This window comes from Pelodiscus sinensis, chromosome 2, assembly GCF_049634645.1.
Source record: "Pelodiscus sinensis isolate JC-2024 chromosome 2, ASM4963464v1, whole genome shotgun sequence".
NCBI lineage: Eukaryota > Metazoa > Chordata > Testudines > Trionychidae > Pelodiscus > Pelodiscus sinensis.
In genome coordinates, this window is record NC_134712.1 from 27,234,756 (window position 1) to 27,260,457 (window position 25,702).

General features: G+C 37.5%; 1 protein-coding gene across 3 annotated transcripts in view; it reads left to right on the forward strand.

The window, feature by feature from the left end:
• CSMD3 (CUB and Sushi multiple domains 3) overlaps positions 1 to 13,732 on the forward strand; it is a 1,183,531-nt gene extending 1,169,799 nt beyond the window's left edge. For all 3 annotated transcript variants that reach the window (XM_075920204.1, XM_075920205.1, XM_075920206.1), the window contains 5 exons: positions 1,510 to 1,668; positions 5,757 to 5,869; positions 8,591 to 8,678; positions 11,793 to 11,928; positions 13,411 to 13,732. In XM_075920204.1, the coding sequence (XP_075776319.1) occupies positions 1,510 to 1,668; positions 5,757 to 5,869; positions 8,591 to 8,678; positions 11,793 to 11,928; positions 13,411 to 13,570 (656 nt within the window). In that variant the 3' untranslated portion in view covers positions 13,571 to 13,732. The remainder of the gene's footprint in view (positions 1 to 1,509; positions 1,669 to 5,756; positions 5,870 to 8,590; positions 8,679 to 11,792; positions 11,929 to 13,410) is intronic.
• Positions 13,733 to 25,702: the final 11,970 nt, after the last annotated feature.

The following is a 25,702-nucleotide window of genomic DNA, read 5'->3' on the forward strand; positions in this document are numbered from 1 at the left end:
TGTGTATTTGCAGAGGGCAAAAATTTGCAGTCAGTTCAGTCAAAAGACATTACATATAGTTCTAATATTTTGTGTTTTTTTGGCAAGAAAAATTACTTGGGAGCATACTTGCTGCTGGTTAGAGATGAATCCAGTATTCAAGATGTTATCTACAAATTTATTCAGAGTCTTTTATTTCCAGTAAAATCAATTTATGTTGAAAAGTTCTGATATTCTGCCAAATTTCTTCTGTACCTTTTGGCCACAAGATATGTAACTCAGCTTCCAATTTATCTTTTGTCTCTAATATCGGGGGGTACAGTACTCAAATGGAACATTGCATATTTTTCCTTGTATAGTTTCTTATGTGTATTAGATATTCTGAACTGTGAGACAGTGCTTCCTTCCAGATAGAGCACTGCTCTGGGAATAAAGAGAGACAGGTTCTTTTCCCAAATGTGCCGCTGGCCTTGCGAGTAATCTTGGCAAGTCATTTTACCTGTCTGTGCCTTCCTTTTCACAACTTTAAAGCAGAGATAATGGCACTGATCTCCTTCATAAGGCACTCTGAGATCTCCTGATAAAAGGAAGTATTGTATAGGAGATGGGTAATATTACTACATCCCCATGTTTTTAATATTATTCTGCAAAATTATCTTAAACTTTGTCCAATCTGAATATTGAATCTGATTAATCTGAGTTGGTAAGTGACTTAAGGCATCATAAAATTACCTCAGGTTATAATGAATAAAAGGTATCTTTACCATGGTAAGATTTATGGAAATGTACACAGAAGACCAAATAAAGTTGCTAAATCACTTTCTGTGATTTACTGAAAGTGATCCATTTTACAGATATGTGTATATCAAATCTGAGATCCATTCCCTCTTTCTTCCATGATCTGTTCAGTGTAGAGGATGTGACTTATTTTTTTGCTCTTGATAAAACTTATGTGGTTTTTATGTAAGCAGTTTGTGATAAGATACATCTACTTAAGTAACTTTCCCATTAAATATAGGAGTTTGCTTTCTATATCCATCTTTGCCATTTCAATGTGACCTAATTAAAAGAGACATTGTTCCTAAAGTGTCAATATGTGTCAACTTACTTTTAATATTGAAAGAATGAGATGTGCGTGCACACATGCTGCATGATGTCTATGTATGTTGGAATGGAAAATGTTAGTGCTGAGCATAATCTGGTATTTTGGATACAGCCATTACATTTAGAATTTATGCAGTTAATTTTATATTGTAACGTATGTCCATTATTAGGTCAAATAGAAGTTTAAATGTGGATGGGTTCTTACTATATATCACCTGTTTGCTTTATAGATTATTATGTCAGTTTTATTTCCTTCTATGAGATAATTTTGACTAATAATCATAGCCAGTGGTTAAAGTGATGTATAAAATCACAACAAAGACAGAAAAAATTATCATATTTTATCAAGCATTTGGTTGGAAAACTATGATTTTGTATACTGTAAATATTGCTGTCCACATTAATATGTATTTCATATCTCTATAGTTCCCGATGATGTATTTGCCCAAAATTATATATGGAAAGGATCTTACAATTATAAAGGCAAGAAACAGCCCATGACTTTGACCGTGACCAGTTTCAATGCATCATCGGGGAGAGTGAATGCCACACTTACTAATAGCAACATGGAATTGCTACTTTCAGGTACCACTCAGAAAAGCTCATTTAAATTTATTTTCACTTCTGATCCCCATAACTTTGTGCAAAATATTAACACTTTTTATAATAAAATGCTACCAAAAATACCCCAGCATCTAAGTTATAATACATAAAGTTCACCACAAATTGCTTTACTCTTCCCATGTTTCTCAGATCGTTCACTTTCTTTTGGTACTGCCATTTTTCCACTGGTGCCCAAGTTTTCTGTTCAGCTCACAATGTTTTATCTTCCTTCCATTTCCTCCTGCACTGCAATCTTTCATTCCATCTCATGAAGATTTCCCCCTGCTCTGCCCCCATAGTTTTCTTAAAATCCCAAGAGTTCCATATGTCTTATCTGTTGCCCCTCCACTACACATGTTATTAGTACATATCTCCTCATCTCAGACAGAACAAAGGCATTTCACGAGCTCCATGCTAAGTGCTAACATTAGGAGTTAGAGAAGAATCTAAGGAGCAGGTTCAGCTGGACAGAAGTACCACAATTAAATTACCTATTATATAGGCCCAGTTGAAGCACTATCTTGTCCCTCAGGGAATCCGTTGCCAGCTGCCACTGTAGCTCATCAGCCTTTGAGCAAGGAGTGCCTGCCAATCTACCCATGTAAATTAGCAGAGAACAGCAGTGGTTGTCCCTATGGAGCATTTCCCACCCCCCCCCCCCTCCCTTATACTTTCCCATTCCATGGTAGAGCTTCTGTGTGCTCCCTACACCTCATTAGAGTTTTCCAGAAAAATAGTCCAAGAATTTTATTAGGGAAGATAATTTATTCATACTGTTCAAATCTCTCAGTTTAATTTCAGCTTTTAATGTGTTCCTGATTACAGTCATTATTTGGCAGTGAGAGGAGAGATCTGGCAACATTTGGGCTTGTGCTACCTTCATATTAATTATAATTCTATGCTGATAATATTTTGTGTTAATTATCAAAGTGAAATGCTGACCCAGTGAAAATTAATTAGCAGTAATTCTCTGAATATGATTCAAAATGTTCTATCAACTTCCAGTAAACTTATTTAATAGTTTTCCAGTTACTTCCTGTTCCAATTTGCACACACAACATACCCTAAATCTCTCACAATTTCTCCTAGTGGATTTGGGATTGCCATGCATATCTAGATTGTCCTTAACAGGGTCTTTGTAGTCAGTCTCTCTCTGTAAGGGTATCTTAGGTTATTAGACAATCAGGAAGGCCTGTCTTTTCTGCATCTCTTACCTTCTTCCTCCAGGCAGATGCTTTCTGTCCTCTGTCTCCTCACATACATACATAGTGGTAGCTGGCTGCTTTGGAGAACATCATTGTAGTGAAACACCCCATGAGACACATAGCTGTGCTAACAAATGAAAGAGAGACAGAAGTCTCTGACAGCATGGAGCCCAATGTTCTTCTCTTTCTTTCTCTCGCCTCTTGCAGTTTCAGTAGCCCCCCAAGCTCTAAACAACTTACTGATATCCACCTCCTCCTCCTCCTTACCATGCACCACAGAACTCTCTGTTCTGCCCATATGACACCTTCTGTTTCCCATCCTTTTCTCTTCTAGCACCAAGGCCTTCTCTTTACACCCCACCATATCTCACATTTCCATTCCAATGCATAAAATGGAGCATCAGACAGCTTTCTCAAAAAATGCAGTACACAGCTCCCTACACAGGTTAATCTGCTGAAAATCCCAGTAGTTTTCCTCCCTAGAGAACCAGCCCCTTCCCAACTAATCCAGTCCCCCCCCCCACACACACACAAAGAGGCACACACACACATTCTACCCTCTCAAACAGCAGAGGTAAGATAGTAGCCCCACGGGTTGCTTTTATCCCTATGTTTCTGTCTCCAGTCTGATTACCATTACAAGCAAATAAAGCCACAGAATTACACAAGCTAAATCAAGATGTAGTCCACAACTAAGAATTTCAAGAATGAAATTTAGAGTTCCAACACTGAAAAAACGGGGAGATTAGTATTGTGACAGACGGCTGGCTAAGCCAGAACTCTGCCACTATAGCCTGGCTGAAAAGGCTCAAAGGGAAGCCAGCTGAACAAGCCCAGGCCTGGGGAGGGGGGGGGGGGGCTAATGGAAGCAGCTGTGGACCTCATTAGCCAGAGGGCTATATAAGGCAGCCACAGGGGAAGTGGAGAAGGAGGGGCCAGAAAGTAGGTGAATGAGTGTGCCCCAGCTAGAAGGAGAAGCTGAGTTTGCTGTTGAAAAAAAAATAGGCTCTGTAAATAGAAGGTGGTGGGAAGTTTGCACAAGTAATAAAAGACACAGGTGATTGAACCAGAGAGGATTTCCTGGTGATTTGTGGCTGAAGGTCCCAGGGCAAGGGGCCTGGGAAAGGACTGTGCCACAAGTATCAACAGGAGTTGTGGCCTGTCAAGCACCCAGGCTTCAAAGCCCACAGGAAATCTTATTGCCAACCCTGTATATCTTGAGACATCCAAATGGTGTTTCTGTCACTCGGCATGACTTCCAGCTGGACACTGGATTATTGGCAACACAGTTGTCTGAATAGAGGGGTGATAATTAAAAGCCATGGAAGAGAAGTCAACTTTGCAGTATATTTTTTATGTTTTTTTCAGGCAGTATGCTGTGTGGAGTGACAGGTCCTTAACTAAGCTTCCCATTCTCCAGCAGAGACCCAAATATGTGTTGGAGAAAAAATCCATTGTGGGTGTCCCTTCTTTCCACACATATTACTTAGGCCATACTACTTAGCCTGTGCATGTCTGATGAACCTTTGCATCCCAATACAGGGAAAAGAGAAGCATAAGTCCTACCTGCTTACTTAAACCTTTTAACAATACTTTTATATGGCTTGTGTTCACTGATTGCCTATTCAAGGTTTTGCATTGTCTTCCATACCTAAGACTCTCCCCCACCTTTTAGAACACTGAAAATTGATTTTTAAAAATCCGCGTCTAAATGTTAATATAGATGGTTTGAGTTCAATTTCTATAACTACTCTAACCTGATAAGATGTAATGTGCACACCTACTGTGTCCTCAGTATTTTGACCATTTTGCTAAAAAAGCTGCAGAATTCAAAGGAAGAGCCAGTCATGGGACTGGATTCCAGAGGTGCTGACCACCAGCACTTCTGATTGAGTTCCAGCTGGAGTTGTGGATGCTCAGCACCTCTGAAAATAAGTCTGTATTAATATATAAGGTGTAATAATTTTGATGATGCTGGTATTTTTCAAACATCCTTGAATAGCTACATATTTAACTTAGGTTATGAAGGAAAAAGGAAAAGTCACATACAGCGTGACAAATGGGGACATTGTCAGCTAAATACAGAGTGCACATAATATTCAGTGCACATAATATTATGGTGTATGTGCTTCACTGTCAGCTTTGGAAAGGTAGATTAGATCAATGAGTATTTCATTCATTTTTATTTCACGCTAGCTCTTTCTTACAAATAAAATATAAACCGGATTCTGAACATCTCTTCTACAGGTATGAAAATGATCAATTGTGGCTCCAATGTAAAACAGATCATACCCTAATTTTTCCATTAGATTAAGGCAATGTTTTTGTAGAATTGACCAAAGGACAATAATTCTATTTCACAAGAACGGTCAAGATTTCAAAATAAGTTTTTGTTTCATTTTGAAACAAAATCAAAACCTTTAACACAGAATTTGTGAAAACAGAAGTGTAGACATATCTCTGTCATTGTGGAACCTGACATATGGGAGACAACCCATGTTCAAAGGCCTGCTCTGCCTCATTCAGAGCATGTTTATTCATCTGAGATCTCTTCAAATCAGGAAAAGCACAGGAACATCCTACATCTCAAGCTTGTACATTAACCACATAGTTAGGCAGACTCTGAGCCTCCTTTGGCCAAAATAATTGTTTGCAAAACGTTGTGAAACTAGTACGTCTCTTCCAAACATTTCAGGTTCAATGAAACAGCATATTACTCTCAAACAGAAATTGAGTTAAAAATGTTCTGATCAGGTCCACTGTCTCCCCCCCCCCCCCCACCTTTAAGGAGTCTCAAACTATTTAAAAAAAATCAATTATGTGCCACCTTAACTAGCAAAAAATAACTATTTTTATATTCTACAGGAGTGTATAAAAGTCAGGAAGCTCGACTGATGCTCCATATATATCTTATTAAAGCTCCACCTCATACTTCTGTGAGCAAAATGAAAGAGGAAAAATGGGCTATGGATGGTTTTGTAAGTATATTTCAACAAAAGTGAGAATTTTTAATGTGATATTATGTCTGTTCATTAGGCCAGAAGAATATAAAAACATACCAAATGAAAGTTGGCTGCTCATGCTAATTGGTTTAATAAAATGAAAAATATCTCTCTGTGATTGCAAGGGTGCAGGACTATTGAGTAAAAATGTGATTAGTGAATGGTGATGTTCAGTCTCTTCTTTGTAGGCAAGACCATGATATTGTGGTAAAATATTGAAAAGAAGCACTACTCTTATTTCAGTTTCAACATTATTGTAGATTGTTGTGAGGCTTTCTCATTCTTAGAGTATAATATCATAGCAAGATGCTTTCATCAAGCTAAGATCAATGTTTCCACTTCAGAGTCTACTTCTGTGTAATCTCTCTCTGCAGTGGGCACAGTTATCTTGCTTGGTTCATTTCTAGAAGCAACATATCAAATCTGAGAGAAATAATTCTTGGCAGGGATGTGGGAGAAGTTGAGGAGCTAATTAGCTGGTGTTTTGGTAACATATCTAGAAGTATTGACTTTCAAAAGGTTGGGATATTCCAAAGGACCTAAGGGTTTGCCCAAACACAGACATTGCTTTAACTGTAGTAATACATTAAATATTTATTGTCACTGCTATGGAAGCAGTTACACAGGTACCAAAAGGCAGTATCTCTTGATATCTGAAATATATTGTTAAATTGTTCACTTGTACAGTGAATACTCTTTGACACTAGTTGATTAATAAGAACAAAAGGACTAATAAAAGTATACATAAGGTTGTAGTTCTGAAGCTTGCAAATTTCCTGTGTTCATACTATAGATATGTTATACAACTGTATGTAATGATTAAGTCTGATGAGCTGACCAAAAGAGGGTTATTAGTTGTTGAATGTAGAACATTTATTATCCCTTCATACCTATCTTTGAAACGATGGTTTTCATCATCATAACTTTTACATTCATGGTAGCATTTGAGTTTCAATTATTGTAGTGCTTTCTCCCAAAAAATATCAAAACACTAGGGTTATGTCTAGCCTGGCATGATTTTCCGCAAATGCTTTTAACGGAAAAGTTTTTCCATTAAAAGCATTTGCGGAAAAGAGCGTCTAGATTGGCAAGGAAGCTTTTGCGCAAAAGCACTTTTTGCAGAAAAGCGTCCGTGCCAATCTAGACACGGTTTTACGCAAGAAAGCCCCGATCGCCATTTTCGCCATCGGGGCTTTTTTGCGCAAAACAGTTTTCAGCTGTCTACACTGGCCCATTTGCGTAAAAGCTTTTCTGGAAAAGGGCTTTTGTCAGAACGGGAGCAGCATAGCATTTCCACAAGAACACTGACAATCTTACATGAGATCGTCAGTGTTCTTGCGGAAATTCAAGCGGCCAGTGTAGACAGCTGGCAAGTTTTTCCGCAAAAGCAAGTGCTTTTGCAAAAAAACTTGCCAGTCTAGACGCAGCCTAGTAGTCTGTAAGGGTATGTCTACACTACAGCATTATTTTGAAATATCTTATTTTGAAATAATGCGTCTAAACACAAAATGCATTTCAAAATAGCATTTTGCTGTTTTGAAATAGCGCGTCCACACTGATAAGATGCTGAATCGCATTTAAGGCCAGCCGGAATTGGTTCTGGCAGAGCATAATTTCAGGAGTTACCTTGTGTGGCTAGAAGGTTCGTGCCCCCCAGGTGGTCATCGACCCTGGGGCAGAGCTTGCTTCCTCCTGCTTCTCCAGCCCCTGCTGTCTCCCCAGCTACTACTCCTCCTCCCATTCCTTCTCCCCTCCCGCTTCTTCCTCTCCACCCTCCCCACACCCCCAGCGACTGCTGGCTCTGGGCTGGCAGTCTTGGAGCTGGCACAGACACTATGGCCAGAGTCTACCCCTTTAAGGGCTCCAGGGTGTGGGGGAGGGAGAGGAGTTATTTTGGTTGTGGCCAGCAGGGCACCCTCGGAAGGGCTGGAGGCCCCCTATTTTTAAATAATCATTTACATAGCGCTTATTTTGAAATAGCAATTTCGAAATTGGTGTTATTCCTCATGGAATGAGGTTTACCAATTTTGAAATAAGCCCTCCGCTATTTCGATTTAATTTCAAAATAGCGGATTGGTTGTGTAGACGCTGGTAAAGTTATTTCGAAATAACGGCTGTTATTTCAAAATCACTTTGCTGTGTAGACATACCCTCGGAGCCTTTTAGAGATGGCAATTTCAGGAATTATCTAGATCAATTTGTAATCTAGTATTTACATATCTGAGCCTGTGTCCTCCTGCAAGAGTCAGGGTTTTACAATTACATTTTATTAATTGGAAAAAGGGATTTCTCTCCCAGTTTGCTGAGAAAGCATCCATCCCCAAGACGGGGAGCAGACTAACCAGACACAAAATGCTGCCAAATAATACAAAATAAGCAAACTGAAAGAAATAACTATTTTCTCTCTGATCTTATTCAGTAAGAGTAGTCTTAGCTATTACAAGTACCAAAGACAGGTTGAAAAGAATTCCAAAAATAATGTGACTTTTAAGGTTGACAGTGCTCCTTTAGTGCCTCTGCTTTCCCCCATGCTCAGCGAATTCATATCCTTATTCAACAGGAGTATTTTGGAGGGAAGGCTGACAGGCAGCTGAGTGGTTTAGGAATTTCAATTCCAACCTGATTATAATCACCTTGCACATTTCTAACCAAGTTTTCCCAATGTAATTTCTGAGATTCTACATATTTTTGTTTCAGGTTTCTGCTGAACCTGATGGAGCAACATATGTTTTTCAAGGATTTATCCAGGGTAAAGATTATGGACAATTTGGACTTCAAAGATTAGGTACTGAGTTAGTTTTGATGTCATACCAATTCAATTTTGTTTCACAATGAGTTTTATTATGCATTTTTTAATTAAATGATTGAAAGGCTATTCTGAAGCTTTATTTCAGTATCAGAGTGCATGTGGAGAGGAGTGAGGTTTGTATCCTAAAATAATTTCTAAAGCAGTGGGTTTTTAAAAAAAAAAAAAAAAAAAGATGTTTTGTTTAAACGGAAAGTTAAAGTTGGAGATATGGTTACTCTATTATAGCCAGTTCATTTGGGCTGTTTTTTGATAGCTTTCTCTAAGAATGCTTATCTATTAGGAATTATGTCCTATACTGCGATCATCATATAAAGACTCAGAGGGGTAGCCGTGTTAGTCTGTAATTGAAAAAACTTAAAAATAACAAATGATCCTGCAGCACCTTTGACACTAACAAAACATGTAGATGGTAATATGAGCTTTCATGGGTACAACCCATTTCTTCAGATGTGGGTTGTGCCCACGAAATTCATGATACCATCTACATTTTTTGGTTAGTCTCAAAGGTGCCACAGGAACATTCATTGTTTTTTTTAAGTTTTCTCATCATATAAAGGGTGAGTACTTCACAATATGTGTACATGGACGTCAGTGCTATATAGGAATACAACTTTTTTAGTGCACTTATTAAATGCTGTTGGCCTAATAATGAAGTCCTTGTGTCATTTTTATATATACATAACTTTTATTGAAGTCAGTGAGAGATTCCTTCCCCCTCCCCCACACAGGAAATTGGATGCACTTATTTATTTGCCCTGTAGATTCAACTGTACATTTACTATTTATTTTTTCCAGTCCAGAGTATTGCTAAAAATATTGTCCTACTTTTTGCATGTTTAAGCAAATGAAACAAAAAAATAGATAACAAGAAATGTTTAATAATAAGGGCTCATCTAGACTACACTAACGTGTTGAAAGAGGACATGCAAAAAATGAGGTTTACGTGGCTTTTTGAAAAAGGGGGGGCTGCTGAAAAAATGTGTCTTGACTACTTTCACTTTCAAAAGCTCTGCTTTCAAAAGTGAGATCGGAAGAATATATGCAAATTCCGATATGCAAAGTGTCCTCTTTCCACACTTTAATGTAGTCTAGATGAGCTCCCAATTATTGGATCCAGTCTCTTGAGGACTATAATATTTCTCCTCACACATAATCTTGAATATTCTTAAGGTTTCTCAAGCACTGGGGTTCCATTTAGACCAATCTGACAAATTTACAAGATGTGTTAGTTTATTCTAGGACTATACAAATATTAAAAATAGCCTAATCTAATTCATCTTTGCTAATTTTATTTGGAGATAAAACCACATTCTTCTGGATTTTGGAGACAATACATTTGTCACTCTTATGATTAAAAACAAAAAACAAAAAAGCAAGAAAATTCTTTAACATCTCAGTTGTGGTAAGAGGATTTATCATTCTGCTATATGTTACACAGTCTCACTTTCTCTATTCTGTGCCGTAAATCATTCTAAAGAACAATGCTTGGAGATTGATTTTGGCTCCCATTGAATTTGGTAATGTGGGTACTTTATGGAATATTTATAACATGTCTCTATGAAAATACTATTCCTGGAGGGATGGACAAATTATTTGATGTCCCTAAATAATCATGTTCTAAATATTTGGAGATAATCAAAGAGTAAAATCAACAACGCGTGACAAGCCATTTATGGTGAGTTCTCATTAAAATGTTATGTTGGCTCTCTTCCTCTGGTTTACAGAGGCTTGTATTCCCACAATATACTCTTTGATTGGCCTCTTGGGGTGTGTCTAGACTACATGACTCCATCGACGAAGCCTTGTAAATTAATTTATTTGGCATAGTCAAAGAAGTAGGGATTAAATAGCAACCATGCTATGCCGACAATCAGCTGACCCGACCCAGCATGGCAGTCTAGACGCGGATCTGTTGTCTGGGAAAGCCTTTGCCGACCGATCCCTTATGCCTTGTGAAATGAGGTTTATAGGATTGGTTGGCAAAGGCTTCTCCAGCCGACAGATCCGCATCTAGACTGTGTCGAATCAGCTGATCATTGGCACAGCACGATGGCCATATTTATTTTAATGAAGCAGGGATTATTTAAATCCCTGCTTCTTTGATTATGCCGAATAAACTAATTTACATGGCTCTGTCGACGTTGCTTAATAACTTCGAAACATTGAATAATCATTACCTAATTAATCTGATTTTAATAGCTCTAGTTTGAAGCCTATAAAACAATTACTAAATTGAATTAGTAATCTCTTCTTTCTCCATAGGAAAGGAAATATGAAAATGGCACCATTGGGAATCTAACATTTGTTTTGTTTCTATCCTTTCAGGAGAGGCATATTTTTACTTTCTATTGGTATTTTCTCTCTATTCTTTGCCTCTCACCTATCTGTTTCATTTTATGTATAAACAAGGGTGTATAATGAAGTCAACATAATGAATTTTCCTTTTGCCTCTTTTGGTGATTTAACCTTCCTCCAAATTACTGCTATTCCTTTGGGAAACTCTGCTGTTACCTTTTTTCTTCTACTGTGGTTTCTTTTTATCTGTTCAAGTACCAGATTTCCCACAACCTAACAAATAAATTGTATTTGAAAAATGATACTGAAATAACCTAGTTCTAAGCTATTAATGGTTTCATAGGTTAACATGAATCCTTTGACTTGCATCTGTACATTTACAAGCAAGTACAGGTCCCAGACACTGGTATAACTTGTTCATGGCATGGAACTTCACTTATTAAGCAGGATGCAGCATTTTGCACTAAATTTAGTCTCAAAGTGGCCTCAGTGTGTGTGTAAGTGCCCTCCATAAAGTGTGTATAACAGCAGTCTGAGTTCAAGGTGCAAAAGGCATGAATCATTGTGGAGAGATCATTCCATCATAAGAAAAAAAAAGAGTTTTGCTCATTAGATGCAGTTAGAAAATAGTACCCTCAAGTATCTATTGAAGTAGTCTATTGTGTTAAGTCACTACACAAAACAAAATGTGATGATTTTCATTTTTCCACAAGTAGACACTTTCAAAAATATTGTGAGGATTTGGGACTGATAATTATGCGATAATGGAGAGATGTTATATTTTTGTCTTTTTAGGTCTTAACACATCTGAAGGTTCAAATTCTTCTAATCAACCACATGGTACAAATAGTAGTTCTGTGGCCATTGCTATCCTTGTGCCTTTCTTTGCCCTTATATTTGCAGGTTTTGGGTTTTACCTTTATAAACAAAGGTAAGTATAAATTACATATGGAGTCTTTGTATTGTCATATATTTGAAGCGTTACAGTGGTTTAGGGTTTATATATTTGACAAGGTAAATTAAGAACTGCCCTGAGATTTCCTTTGCAAATGTTATACATAGAAAATACATTCTACCCTCATTTTAGGTCTGTCTTAATGTTTGATGAGTAATTTAATTGTAAAGTGCTGTGCCTTCACTCCCACCTATTTAAAATGTTATAAATTATTCTCTTGATGAGAGGAGCAAGGGTAGTCTAAATTTTGCACATCTGAGGAATAATTTGATAAACGGTGTGTGCTTATTGCACACTGCCTAAATTTTATTTTTGTTATGCACAGTATTGTGAATTATATTTCTTGTATAATTTATTTAAGGTTCACACAATTTATTAGCTTGCAAGTATACATAATATTCCTGTGTGGGTGAGCAGTCGTGAGAAGGAAGGAAAGTCGACAGAAGCATTTATCCAGTTGACCTATCACTGTGAGGCTGCCCCAGAAAAGTGCTGTAAGGTACGTCAATTCCAGCTATGCAATTGTCATAGCTGGAATTGGCGTATCTTACATTGATTTTTTCTGCCAGTGTAGACCTGGTCTTACAATAATAACATATGTGCTCAGAGAGTCATTCTTATCCTAGGTTCAGTGATAGTGTGGTTTATATCTCTGAGGACAGAATCATTCCTCTGTTTCATTTGTAAAACTTGTTAAAAGAATCTTGCACTATGGTCATGAGGACAACTGTAAATTGTCCACTAAATGGTGGAATAATATACCAGCACTTGTCTCGTGGCCTACTATTATAAAACAATCCTACAGGAGATTAATAAAAATTGTAATATGCATAGAACCTAAACATACCTTGAAAAGTTGAACTCTAAGATCTTGGATTGTTACGTTTGACCCGCTTACTGACACACTTCAAAGGTTAATGTTAGTTTCCTGATTCCTTTAAACTTCTGGTATAGATGAGCCATATGTTTTTTGAATAATTTAAGCTTTCATTTACATTTCTAAGCCATCTAGTCCTAAATAAATCCTTCCAGATTGAAAGAGTTGTATATTTTTACTGAGTTTGCAAACAGACAGAGAGAAACAATAACCCTAAGAGAATCTGCTCATTGATTTGCAAATTGTGTTATTTCTAAGACAATAGGGTCAACTGTAGCAGCCACACATTTTATTAGAAATACCCAGATTTTGTGGGATTGTGGTCCAAAGGTTTAGAGTATTTTTTTCCAGCATGACTCCTGGCCTTGTTACATGTTCATTATTTTAAAATTAACATTACTCTTAAGCATGCTTTAAGGTTATTTTAACAAATATGGCGGTCCTTGACAGCAAAAGAAATCTTCCAACATTTCATATTTAGCCTCTGTTTGTTATTGGAATTCTGTAGAGGTTCTTATACTGTACCAATCACCACAGAAAATTGCAATTGAGAATACACTGTATTTTTTCTTCCTTAATAGGACTGCACCGAAAACACAGTATACAGGATGCTCTGTTCATGAAAATAACAATGGACAAGCTGCTTTTGAAAACCCCATGTATGACACAAATGCGAAGTCTGTAGAAGGAAAAGCTGTACGATTTGACCCGAACTTGAACACTGTCTGCACAATGGTATAATGTGGCAATGCTTTGTCTTCAGGAGTCTGGAAATTGAAACACAACACAGTGCACATATAGTTCACTGATAAAAAATTAAAGCACACTTTTCAGGACTTACTGGGTCACCTTTTCCTGAGGATGATAGACAGAGTGTTTTTCATAAACTGGAACAGAATTGTCCTTCATGTTTACCATGGAGAGTTTTACAGAAAATATGCTGCACTCCATGAGTGCTTACTCACAGTTTATTTGCTTTTTTTAAAAAGGAGATTATTCTAAAACATAAAATGTATTTGCATATATTGGAGGAGCATCCACTATCAGTACTTCTGTGCTTTATAAACTATAATAGAGGGACTGGGTTAAAAAAAAAGATATAGGGTAGAAAATAAGAGTTATACTTACAGGAGACAATAGGTCACTGACTTCTCTTTAACAGTCATGAGCTACATCATTCTCATAAATTTGAACTCTGTACCCTCCTTCTGTTATACATCCCTGTTTAGCAAATCTTTATTTTTCTCATACCTGTGAATTTTCTAATATAACAACATGATGACTAATAGGCTTAAACCTTCATATCCAACTTTTTATTGGTACATCGCAGAAGGAAGATTGTCAAATTTTCAGTTCTCAGTTCCTATTAGCAACACAAGCAGATAGTAACAGCGATAGTTCTGCTTCTATGTTATTTCTTTGCAGTGAATCTTTGCCACAAGACCAATTTTGCAATGAATGATACTAGGGTGAACTGAATTTTATCATGCAGCAATGTTCCCTACTGTTGAAGATCACTTGGAAGAGTTACCTTTTTAGACTGTTTTTACAGACAACAGAAATTTAACCTTTTTAAAGTTTTCAGTTCAGAAAATTATGCTGTACAGTAACAGTAGAAATCAAGTTGTTGTATGAAGAACATACATCTCCACACTTCAGTCCATACCACCTCTGTCTACACTGTGTCACATTATTAGTATTATTTTACATTGTGTTAAAATACTCATGCTAGGCTTGATTCAAACCCCATTGAGGTTAATAGGTGTACTCCCACTAGTTCAAACGGGCTTTGGATCTCTCCCACAAGCTTTGCCTAATCAGAATCTGAAAATGCATTCTTTTGGTACATAAATGAGTGTTATGAGGCAAGCAAATCCTAAAAATATTTATTCAAATCTGAACACATTGCAGCAATTCAATAGAAAGATTTTTTTTTAAGAGCCATGGTTCGATTAGGAGTAAACCATCAGATGCATCAAATACCACTTTAACAGGCAGGTGTCAAAAATTGCAGCACCTTTTTGTTCTCAGAGAAATGTAATCTTTAGTTTTACGGTAATTGCATAACAGAATTATCCAGTGGCAACCCGAGTAATTTGTTGTAGGTCATTGTCTTCCTTTTATAACAAGAAATAATTTTAGACTCATAAATGCTGTATGTTAGTCAATGTGAATTATCTGTTACTATCCCTTTCAGGCATTAATAATTATGTGAAAAATCTGAACTTTTTATTACCGTAATAGAGAGTGCCTACCAAAAATCATTGTACCCAGGATTGCTGCTTGGATTTCTATAACGTTTGATGAATTTCTTATAAACCATTTTACAACACTTTCTTTTGAAAATTCATACAATTCTGTCAAAAAAACTGTAATCTACTGCAAGGATGCTGTTTTATATTTTCTATCATCAGTAGTTATTTATTCTTGTTTATTCAAATGACTGCAATAACTATGATTCATTCATTAATGTTAAGGTTAGTACATTTGAGATCTCATTTAAAAACGTTTCTTCTGCAACTGGCTACTCCTCTTATATTAATGCATACACTTTTGTAAAGAAGTATATTTTTATGAAAAAAAGGATTTGTAAAAGTATGATGTAAATTTTCAGTGCAATGTAAACAAAATAAAAATGGATAATTGCTTTTTTTAACAATGTGTATTCTTTACAAATTGAGATTTAATTACCAAGCCAGGTGGAGAGTCCAGAAAGTAACAAAGCGGTCAAACAAATTCAGCATTTTTGTGGGGTCACCAAATGCATCATATTTTCTCAGTCTTCTCATGAACTTTCAAATAACTTGGAAAGATTTAGATTACTTTCACAAATAGGAAATAACAGAACATGCAACTTTCTTTTTATTTACTAAAATTATATTGGCATTTCAGTCCAAGAAACAGAGTAATAAAAATGTTTGTCATTTTGTTCTGTAAAACTTATAGAAAACTATATTTTACCATTTTTTCTTAAAAGAAAAAAAGATAATTAAACTTAGTACTTATGAAAACTGCTGGGTAAATTATCCTGGATATTGACATTAATATGAATCATACTGGACCAAAGATCCCTCTAGCCTAGTATTCTGTCTTCTGAGAGTGGCCAATGCCAGATTCCCCAAAGAGAGTGAACAGAACATGGAATCATGAAGCATTCCCTCTCCTGTCACCCATTCCTAGCCTCCTGTGGAAGCTGGGGACACCATTCCTACTCATCCTGGCTAATAGCCATTGATAGACCTAACCTCCATGAATTTATATAGTTCTTTCTTGAACCCAGTTCAAGTCCTGGTCTTTACAACCTCCTCTGGCAAAGAGTTCTACAGGTCAACCATGCACTGTGTGAAAAAAACTTGCTTTTTTTGTTTTAAACCTTAACTTTTCCTTATGCATTTTTTTCCACACTAGTCATCTCTTTTGAGATGAGGCAACCACATCTGTACACAGTATTCAAGATGTGGGCATTCCATGGTTTAAATCAGGGGTGGCCAACCCACGGCTCGCGAACTGCATGCGGCTCTTCTCCCCTAAAAGTGTGCCTTGCGAAGCTGCTCCTGCGCCCCCCCAAATGGCCCTACCCCTGGCCCGCGGCTCTATCTGTGCTCACCAGGGTGGCAATTCAAAATGGTGCCCAAGATGGCGGCCATCGACGGGAGCCTGATATGGCCAAAAATCCTAAACTTGTTTCTTAAAGGAGCAGCCTCCTTTTTTTTCCTTGACAATTCTGGTGTGGCTCTTTGCATTTTTTCTGCTGTTGTTTCAGCTCGCTTTGTTAAATGGGTTGGCCACCCCTAGTTTATATACAGTCAATAGGGGTATGTCTACACTACCCCGCTAGTTCGAACTAGCGGGGTAATGTATGCATACCGAACTTGCTAATGAAGCCCGGGATTTGAATTTCCCAGGCTTCATTAGCATAAAGCCGGCGCCGCCATTTTTAAAAGCCGGCTAGTGCGAACCCCGTGCCGCGCGGCTACACGCGGCACGGGCTAGATAGTTCGAACTACGTAGCCATTCCGAACTATCTGTACTCCTCGTTCCACTAGCTGGCTTTTAAAAATGGCGGCGCCGGCTTTATGCTAATGAAGCCCGGGAAATTCAAATCCTGGGCTTCATTAGCAAGTTCGGTATGCATACATTACCCCGCTAGTTCGAACTAGCGGGGTAGTGTAGACATACCCTAGGATATTCTGTGTCTTATTCTCTATCCCCTTTTAATGATTCCTAACATTCTGTTTGTTTGTTTGTTTGTTTGTTTGTTTGTTTGTTTGTTTTTAATGATGCTGCACATTGAGTGGATGTTTTCAGAGAACTATCCACAATGACTCTAAGATCTCTCTTTTGAAAGGTTATAGCTAAATTTGTCCTCATCATATTTATGTATAGTTGGGATTATGTTTTCCAATGTGCATTACTTTACATTTATCAACTTCTTAAAAGTGAATGAAGATGTTTTGGTGGGAAAATGGGGGCTTGCTCATCTTTTAATTAAATTGAACTAGAAGGGTTATTTGGGAGAGAGGCTGGAAAAAAACAATAAATATTTTGCTGTAAAATGACATCTGCCTACTTACAGACATGTTCCATTGGAAAACAGGGAAGAGGGTTTGTCATTGACTGCTCTACAAGCAGGAACAAAAAAGTGATTGTAAAAATTGCATTGTGAGGTTCATTCTTTTATGTTTCTCAAAAGACTTCTAAAGTAAATTGGCTCATTTTGAAAGGTAAAAATGTTATTACCTGACAGCAAACCCTTTAAACTCAATCTGGTATCTGTTCCTTATCTGGATTGTGCATCATCAGTTATAAAATAAAGACAATCTGATACTGGAACTTTTTAAAATATTCTGTTAATGATGCATGAACCAAATTAGAATTCAGGTGGCACTTTCCAAGTGTTTTACTGACTCCATTGTAGATCTGGGTGAAATATCCATAATGGATATAATACTCTCTGTTGTAACTTGTCTATTTTCTGGTTTATACTACGTGTACGGAATATACTTTACATTTTAGAAAGTGTTTCTTTTTTGTTAAATGAAATATTGTTTCAGATTATTTTGGTACTAGGGTCTGAAATGTATGATAATGTTGACATTAATTTTGAAATTTCAAGCTGAGTTGGTTGCTTGTGATTGGTTAAATGAAACACATTCTACCCACCATTATTGCCTGAGAGAGTGGTTCTGATCGTCTCAGAGAGGATAGCAAAACATAGTTTCACTAATTTTCTTACGGGGTGTCTCTAATTTTTCAATAAGGCAAGCAAAAAGCAGATGATTATGTGGACAGCAAGAGTCTTACAAGGTCTTTCATAACTTGAGCTATTTCAGGTAACAGTTATTGAGACAGCTGCCTTGTTGGCATGCAAAAGTTGCATAAGTTTAACTAAAGTTGGCACTCAAAATCATCTGATTAAACTAATGTAAACACTGTTTAATTTACAACTGACTTATAAACTCACTTATCTTCTTCTGACCTGCCCCAAGTTCTGATTTTCATAGGTTTCCTAAAATGAATCTTTGAGCATGTCCCATTGCTGTGACATGTAGGGGATGAAGAGCTCAAGTGGCAGGATCAGAAGGAAAGCCTAAAAATAAGCCAGCTATGGGCGATGCTCATATCAATTCCCCCCAGCCTTGCACTCAGGCAACTTCCTTGCATTGCCAGGTGCAAAATGTAGCCCCACCACACTTCTGTAAAGCCAATGTCAATATTGTCTACAGAACAAATGGATCATCTGTGATCCTCCTGGCTCCAGTCACACTCGCTACGTCTAGACTGACATGATTTTCCAGAAATGCTTTTAACGGAAAAGTTTTCCACTAAAAGCATTTTCAGAAAAGAGCATCTAGACTGGCACAGATGCTTTTCCGCAAAAGCCCTTTTTGCAGAAAAGCGTCCGTGCCAATCTAGACGCTCTTTTTCGCAAAAAAGCCCCGATCGCCATTTTCGCGATTGAGGCTTTTTTGCAGAAAACAAAGCTGAGCTGCCTACACTGGCCCTTTTGCACAAAAGTTTTGCGCAAAAGGACTTTTGCCCGAATGGGAGCAGCATAGCATTTCCGCAAGAACACTGACAATCTTACATGAGATCGTCAGTGCTTTTGCGGAAATTCAAGCGGCCAGTGTAGACAGCTGGCAAGTTTTTCCGGAAAAATGGCTGATTTTCCGGAAAAACTGGCCAGTCTAGACACAGCTACTGAGTGTAGCCAAAAGGCAATGGAAGTATGTGACTCTATTTGCTACTACTCAATGGAAAATGTTACTCAGTGTTTCTGCTGCTTGCCGATACTGAACCTGCAATGTCTTAACTCAGCCCTCCAGTATTCATGGACTTCAGGGTGGAGGATCTTGGATGTTTCTGCATCACATGTCCATCCAAGCTGACTCACAAAACAAATTGTCCAAAAAATTTAATGAAGTATTTGTATCGCCCTGGACTGCAAAATAGATGTAGGGGAATAGAAATAACATTTTAGATTCCTGCCTAGACTGGCACAGGTAGACCCCAATGCCTGCTTGGATTCAGTTGATGAACTCGGGCCTTATCTTGTTAATAGAAGAAGTAGAGAAGTCTAAGAATATACTCACAGCACAGATCTGTTGAGTAGATGAAGCAAATATTTTAGTCATTTTCTGCCCATGATACTTGTTCAAGACCTATGAAAAGCACAAAACAAATGACAATGTGTATAATATTTTACTATCTGATGAACTATATAGTAGCAGGAAAAATTTTGTCCCAGAGTTTCTTACCCTAGTAAGAACTATGCTGGTAACTATGCACAGGCTTCATGAGATCAATCACCAGAAACATTTCCTACCTGCGTCGAGAGATCATGCTATAGTATGGCTTCAAGTAACAAGCTCAGCAAAAAAAAAAGTAGCTGTCCAGCCTCCTGTGTATGTGTTTACAGAACTTTTATTAGTTGTACATTATTTTGAGCTTCAAAGTGGCTTGGAAACCTTTGAAAAAGAAATAGACATGATCCCTGGACTAACATGTATGCAGCTAAATATTGACATGGTGCAAAACCAAAAATGAGGGGAAGAGAGGATTGATCAAGATGATAGAAAACAATTAATAAGGGGCATGTCTTTTTTCCCTCCCTAAATGAATTAGTATTTAAGAGGAAGACCCAACAAGGGGTGCACCATCTAGTAACTAAGCACATATTTCTTTGGTTGTCTTTGGTTTAGCATGGATTATCCCATGCTACTGAGTTGATCAGTGAACACAGCAGGTATCGTTTAGACAACTCATGATGCGTGACTTCTGGCTTTCTCTGCTAAGATCTGTTTTATCATTAGCTCATCCTCCCAAAGAGGCTCTTACCCTCTTTATTTTGTCCATCTGCTGCCTCTTGTTAGTCATATAGATGGTCAGCTTTCTGGGGCAGAGATTGTGTTCTCTTCATCTGTCTGTGAAGTGCTTAGCATAGTAGGGACCAGACACTTGTTATCATAATACAGGCAATAACTTGGGGAAATCATGCAGGAGTTGATTGTTGGAAGCACTGATGGCTGAGCTTCTGGAGTTATGTTTGGTCAGCATCTTTAATAATTAAGACCTAGCTGAATGTGGCGCCTAAGTAAATAGGCAGCCAGAGAGGTCTGCATGATGCCTTCACACTTTCAGGCGCTGACGCTGCAGCTCCCATTGGTCACAGTTCTCAGCGAGTGTGCAATGAGAAACCAGCATTCAGGGCCACTCATGTGCCTACAGTGTGCGGGATCTTGATGGCTGCTTCCAGGAGCTGAAAAAAGGGGGGCCTGGCCTTAGCCTCCAGTCCCTGTTTTTTTGTCAACTGGACTTTTACGAGCACCGTTAGCACATTGCCAGATCCTTTTTCAAATGGGTGTTCCAGTCAAAAACTGGACATCTGGCAACCCTAGTGCTTAGGTAACAGTGTCATGAAGCAGCATAGTTGGTGCGCTACTAGTTCATGAGTTACTGTATGATGTACTCACAGAGTACACCATTATCCCACAAATGTGGGTGAGCTTGTATGTCATTGTCCTTGGCGAAATACTTATAGGAAAGCACACTGACTCAAGTCAGTTTTGATGATTTTGCTGTTAAATCTTTCAAAGCACCTGAAAGCTCTGGATAGTCTTCTTTTAGCCCTTTATAACCCAGCCACTTAGGTCTCATTTGCATTACAACGTTGCCTGAAAGTATTGACGATTATACAGAAGTCAAATAATGTGATTGTCAGCCTGTGTGAACAGGCTACGACTTTTAATGGCATGCTTGAAAGTGTAATTTCCCCACTATTTTGCAGCTTCTCCTGGAGTTGAGTTTGTTATTAGCAGACCTAAACTAATAATTTGTATCTGACAGATACCTATAATGAAGTGCAATGCAAGTGTCTTGAGTATTGTAAACCCTTACTTTTAATTTCATAAGCAAACAAATGATGCTGACTGATTTTTTCAGTCTGTTCACTAGAAATGCCATGTAAAACCGTTTAATTAATTTTATATGAAAAATGTTATGCTGTAAAGTATGCCAATGGAATTGTATTCTGTGGCTCCATTACTGTGAAACTTTCTGGAGAAAGGTAATTGAAACTACATTCTCTTCCTTTTCTCTTTGCCTGAACAGTTTAAAATTAATTTGTACCATGTTATCATTATATGTTATCCATATCATAAATATGCTAATGGTATTCTAGGTACCCTCGGACCCAGTCATGAGCTAAGACCTGATTGGTTAGGTAGATTTCAATTAATTAAACATGATCATTAGAACTGGGCAAGACTTTCTGAGTGAAACTTTTTTTTTTTTGAGTCAAGCAAAACATTTCAATATTTCTATTGAATTTTTTGAATGGTTTCATTGGAAAATATGACACCAAAAATAAACTAAAAATAAAATTATGATTTTTATGAAAATGAAATAGTTCAATTTTTCATTAGAAAATGGCATTTAATTTAAAATATTCCTTATTTTATTATTTTGGAATGTAAAATAACTAACTGACTATGACATGCTTTATTTCTTTGTTTGTTCATTTGTTGATTTGTTGCCTGTGCAGCTGACAGCAGAGAGAATAGGAAAGCAGTTGCTTGGCTTCAAACATTGAGTTCACCTGTCAATGAGGGAATGGAAATGTCAGTGATAGCCCTAAGCTTATGCATCAGCTTCCTGACCTATGCAAGCCTTGAAGAGGTCAGAGGGGAAGAAGGGCTAAACATCTGCAGGCTGGAGAAAGTTGGGATTGTAGGGGGCTAGGCAATGATGAGTGATGTAAATTGAAAGGGAGCTGTCCTATAGAAACTACCAATTACTCAGAGCCTCCTGATTATTATCAGTGGAGATGGTTTGAACAGCCCAATCTCAGTATGTGTGAGGCTGAGTGAAGGAGGCCAGCAGCACCTCCTACAGCCAAGAAGATAAAAAGAACCAGAGGAAGGAAGCTGGTAGAAAAAAACAAACAATAGAAAGACGAACCCTGGATGGGGAGATTGGTTAACAAATCCCAGGACCAAGCAATGTGATTTCACTAAGTGAACAGCTGTTGCAATGGCAGCCAGGAAGCGAGGCAAAGAGTGATGGAGGAATCTGATGAGTCTAAGAATTGATTGAGGGATCTGGGAGGAGGATAAAATGAAAGTAACATAGATATACAGAGAAGGGGAGAAAGAGCCACTCCACTTCTGAGGCTTCTTGAGTGTAATGTCTAGCTGGTTCAAAACCATGTCCTGGGAACTGCTCATTAGGATGATTTGAATATTTTCCCCATTCACCGTGTTCCCTTTTCTGACCCACTCTTTTAAAGCCACACCTCCTTAGCTCCTTTAGCAGATGTAACATTGCCGGTGGGTCTGGGCTGAGGTCAGCCTCAGTGGCAAACTGGTGTTACACATTATATATATATAATATATATAAAATGTGTATTTTGTTTTCCTCAAATTAAATGAAACATGTTTCCAGTTCAAGTCTCAGCTGATGCGGACAGTGGCCCTATGATCCTCTGAACTGTCTGTTCCTTTTGTATATGAAGGCCATTATTTCATCAGGTGAATTGTTATTGCCACTGTTTTTGAGCCTTTCCCTGCTGCGTGTAAGAGTATTTTCACATCTTTTCCAGGTAATATGTTTTTCTGTTTATTTAAAGACAATCACGAATAAATTTCATAGCTTTGTCTTGGATTACAAAAAAAATCCTTTGGAAAGTTATTAAGATATTTCTTAAAGAAATGGGTCCTACTAGTACGTTTATTGTTTCAAATTGCAGCGCAATTACCACATCCAAAAATTTCAGAGAGACCTTTTGCAAAGAACTACAAAGTGTCAATGATTCTGGTAATGAAGGTATATATGATGTGTAAGAACACAGTGTGCTCAGTGTAAAAAAAGATTTCAAAGCTGAAGGATGAATTTTAAGTGTTGCTATGTTCAGAAAGTATGAGCAATAGCTGTCCATAAAAGAGCGATTTTATTACACAGGGAAGGATATATCAGGCTTAATATATATGGATTGTAAAGGGCATCATTATTAAATGACACCCAAGTCTCATTAAGGGGAATTAGAAAATACAGTCATCACTTTTCTCCAGCATATATGAAAAAATGTTATTAATACTGTAACTTCTGTGCTGGGATTCACAAATGGCAAAAACTGAAGGCTGAAGACTTGATACAGCTTAATACTCCTGAGAGGTTCACAAAGGAGTTTTATGGTTCTGGTGAACTGAAGGAGCTAAGGCAAGTAGAACAATATATATTTCAGGAAAGATGCTATCAAATATTGATTAAAGGTCCACAGCATAAGTAAATACATAGTACAGTGAAACCTGTGTGCAAGACCTTTCCATTTGGCTCCTTTCTTTCTTAAAAGACTTCTCCAAGTATCCCCAAATCTGTTGGATACAATTTTTTGCTCCAACTTTGATAAAAGGATACCTCTGTTAAGCAACCATCCATATTCTCTCATATGACCTCCTCATAAACAAACTAAGGAAATACAACATACTATACATAACCGGTTGAGAAGCCATTCCCAGAGAGTTGTTATCAGTAGTACACTACGCAATATAGCTGGAAGAACATAACAAGTAGGGTCCCACAGGGACCACTTTTGGATCTGGTCAATATCTTCATCAATGATTTAGACAATGGCACTGGTAAACTCAATGGCATTGTATCTAATTCTGGGAGTTCCATTTCAGGAAAGATATGGCTAATTTTTAGAAAGTCCAGACAAGAGCAACAAAAATGATTAAAGGTCTAGATTAGATTATTTATGATGGAATAATTTTAAAATTGGGTTTGTTTAGTCTAGAGAAGAGAAGATTTAAGGGGGCAATGATAACAGTTTTCAAGTACATGAAAGGTAAATTACAAGGAGAAGGGAAAAATTATTCTTCTTAACCTCTGATGATAGGAAAAGAAGCAATAGTATTAAATTGCAGCAAATGTGGTTTAATTTGGACATTATGAAAAACTGTCCAATTGTCAGGGTAGTTAAGCGCTGGAATTAATTTTCTAGAAAGATTGTGAAATTTCCATCATAGCCCAGCTTTAAGAGCATGTAGACAAGTACCTTTCAGGGATGCTCTAGACAATACTTAGTCCTGCATTGACTGCAGAGGAATGGATCAGAAGACTTTCAAAGTCCCATAATCCTATGTTCTATGAAAAGATCCTTTGAGGAGCAATCCCTGCTCTAATGATACCTTGATGATGGATGAGAGGACCTATCTAAAAATCAGTCTACTGCTCTTTTTCATAATCAATTATAATAACTCTTCTTAATTAATTAGCATTAAATTAATCTTTTTACTATAATTGAATATTTTCTTCTTTCCCATTAACATTAAGCCTTATCTTAATTAACATCTGCATCAATGCCATACCAATAACTATTGATATAGAGAGCATTTTTCCAAAGCATTATTTTATATAAAGCACTCATAAAACCAGGACTAACATATGTTTACAATATGACCAAAGATTATACCATAAATTATCTCCAACTTGTGTCTAAATTGTTACGTTACTCCACTTGTATTTTACCAGGACATGCTTGATGATCTCCAGGCTACAGCAGATATTACTCATATCCTTACATAGCTATGGAAGCACTCCTTGAAAACACTCAGGCTACGGCTATACTGCAGCCTTCTTCCACAAAAGCTTATGCAAATGAAGCATGGAGTAGAATATTGCCACACTTCATTTTCATAATTAATTAGCAGCCTTTTTTGCACAAGAGGCTTTTATGCAAAAAGGAGCTGTGTAGACAACTCCTTTTTGTGCAAAAAACCCTCTTGCGCAAGAACCAGTCTTCCTCATTTTTTCAGGAAGAACAGCTCTTGTGCAAGAGGGGTTTTTTGTGCAAAAAGGAGCCATCTACACAGCTCCTTTTTGTGCAAAAGCCTCTTGTGCAAAAACAGCTGTTAATTAATTATGCAAATAAAGCATAGCAATATTCTACTCCACCCTTCATTTGCATAAGCTTTTGCGGAAGAAGGCTACAGTATAGATGTAGCCTCAGAGCATCATTCTACCAGCTTAGGTGCAATCTTATCCTGGTGCCTTTTTCTGTAAGCAATTGTAACCACCTGGGCTGTGTCTAGACTGCAGGGTTTTTTCAAAAAAAGTAGCCTTTTTCTGAAAAAACTTCACCTGCATCTAGACTACAGCTGCGTTCTTTCAAAATTAAATTGAAAGAATGCAGCTTTTCTTTCGATGGCGGTACTCCTCATTTCACGAGGAAGAACACTTTTTTTTCGAAAGTGCTCTTTCGAAAAAAGGAGTTCTTGAATGCAAACAGGGATTTTTCAAAAGAGAGCATCCAGACTGCCTGGGTGCTTTCTTTTGAAAAAGCGGCTCACTTTTTCGAAAGAAGAGGTTGCAGTC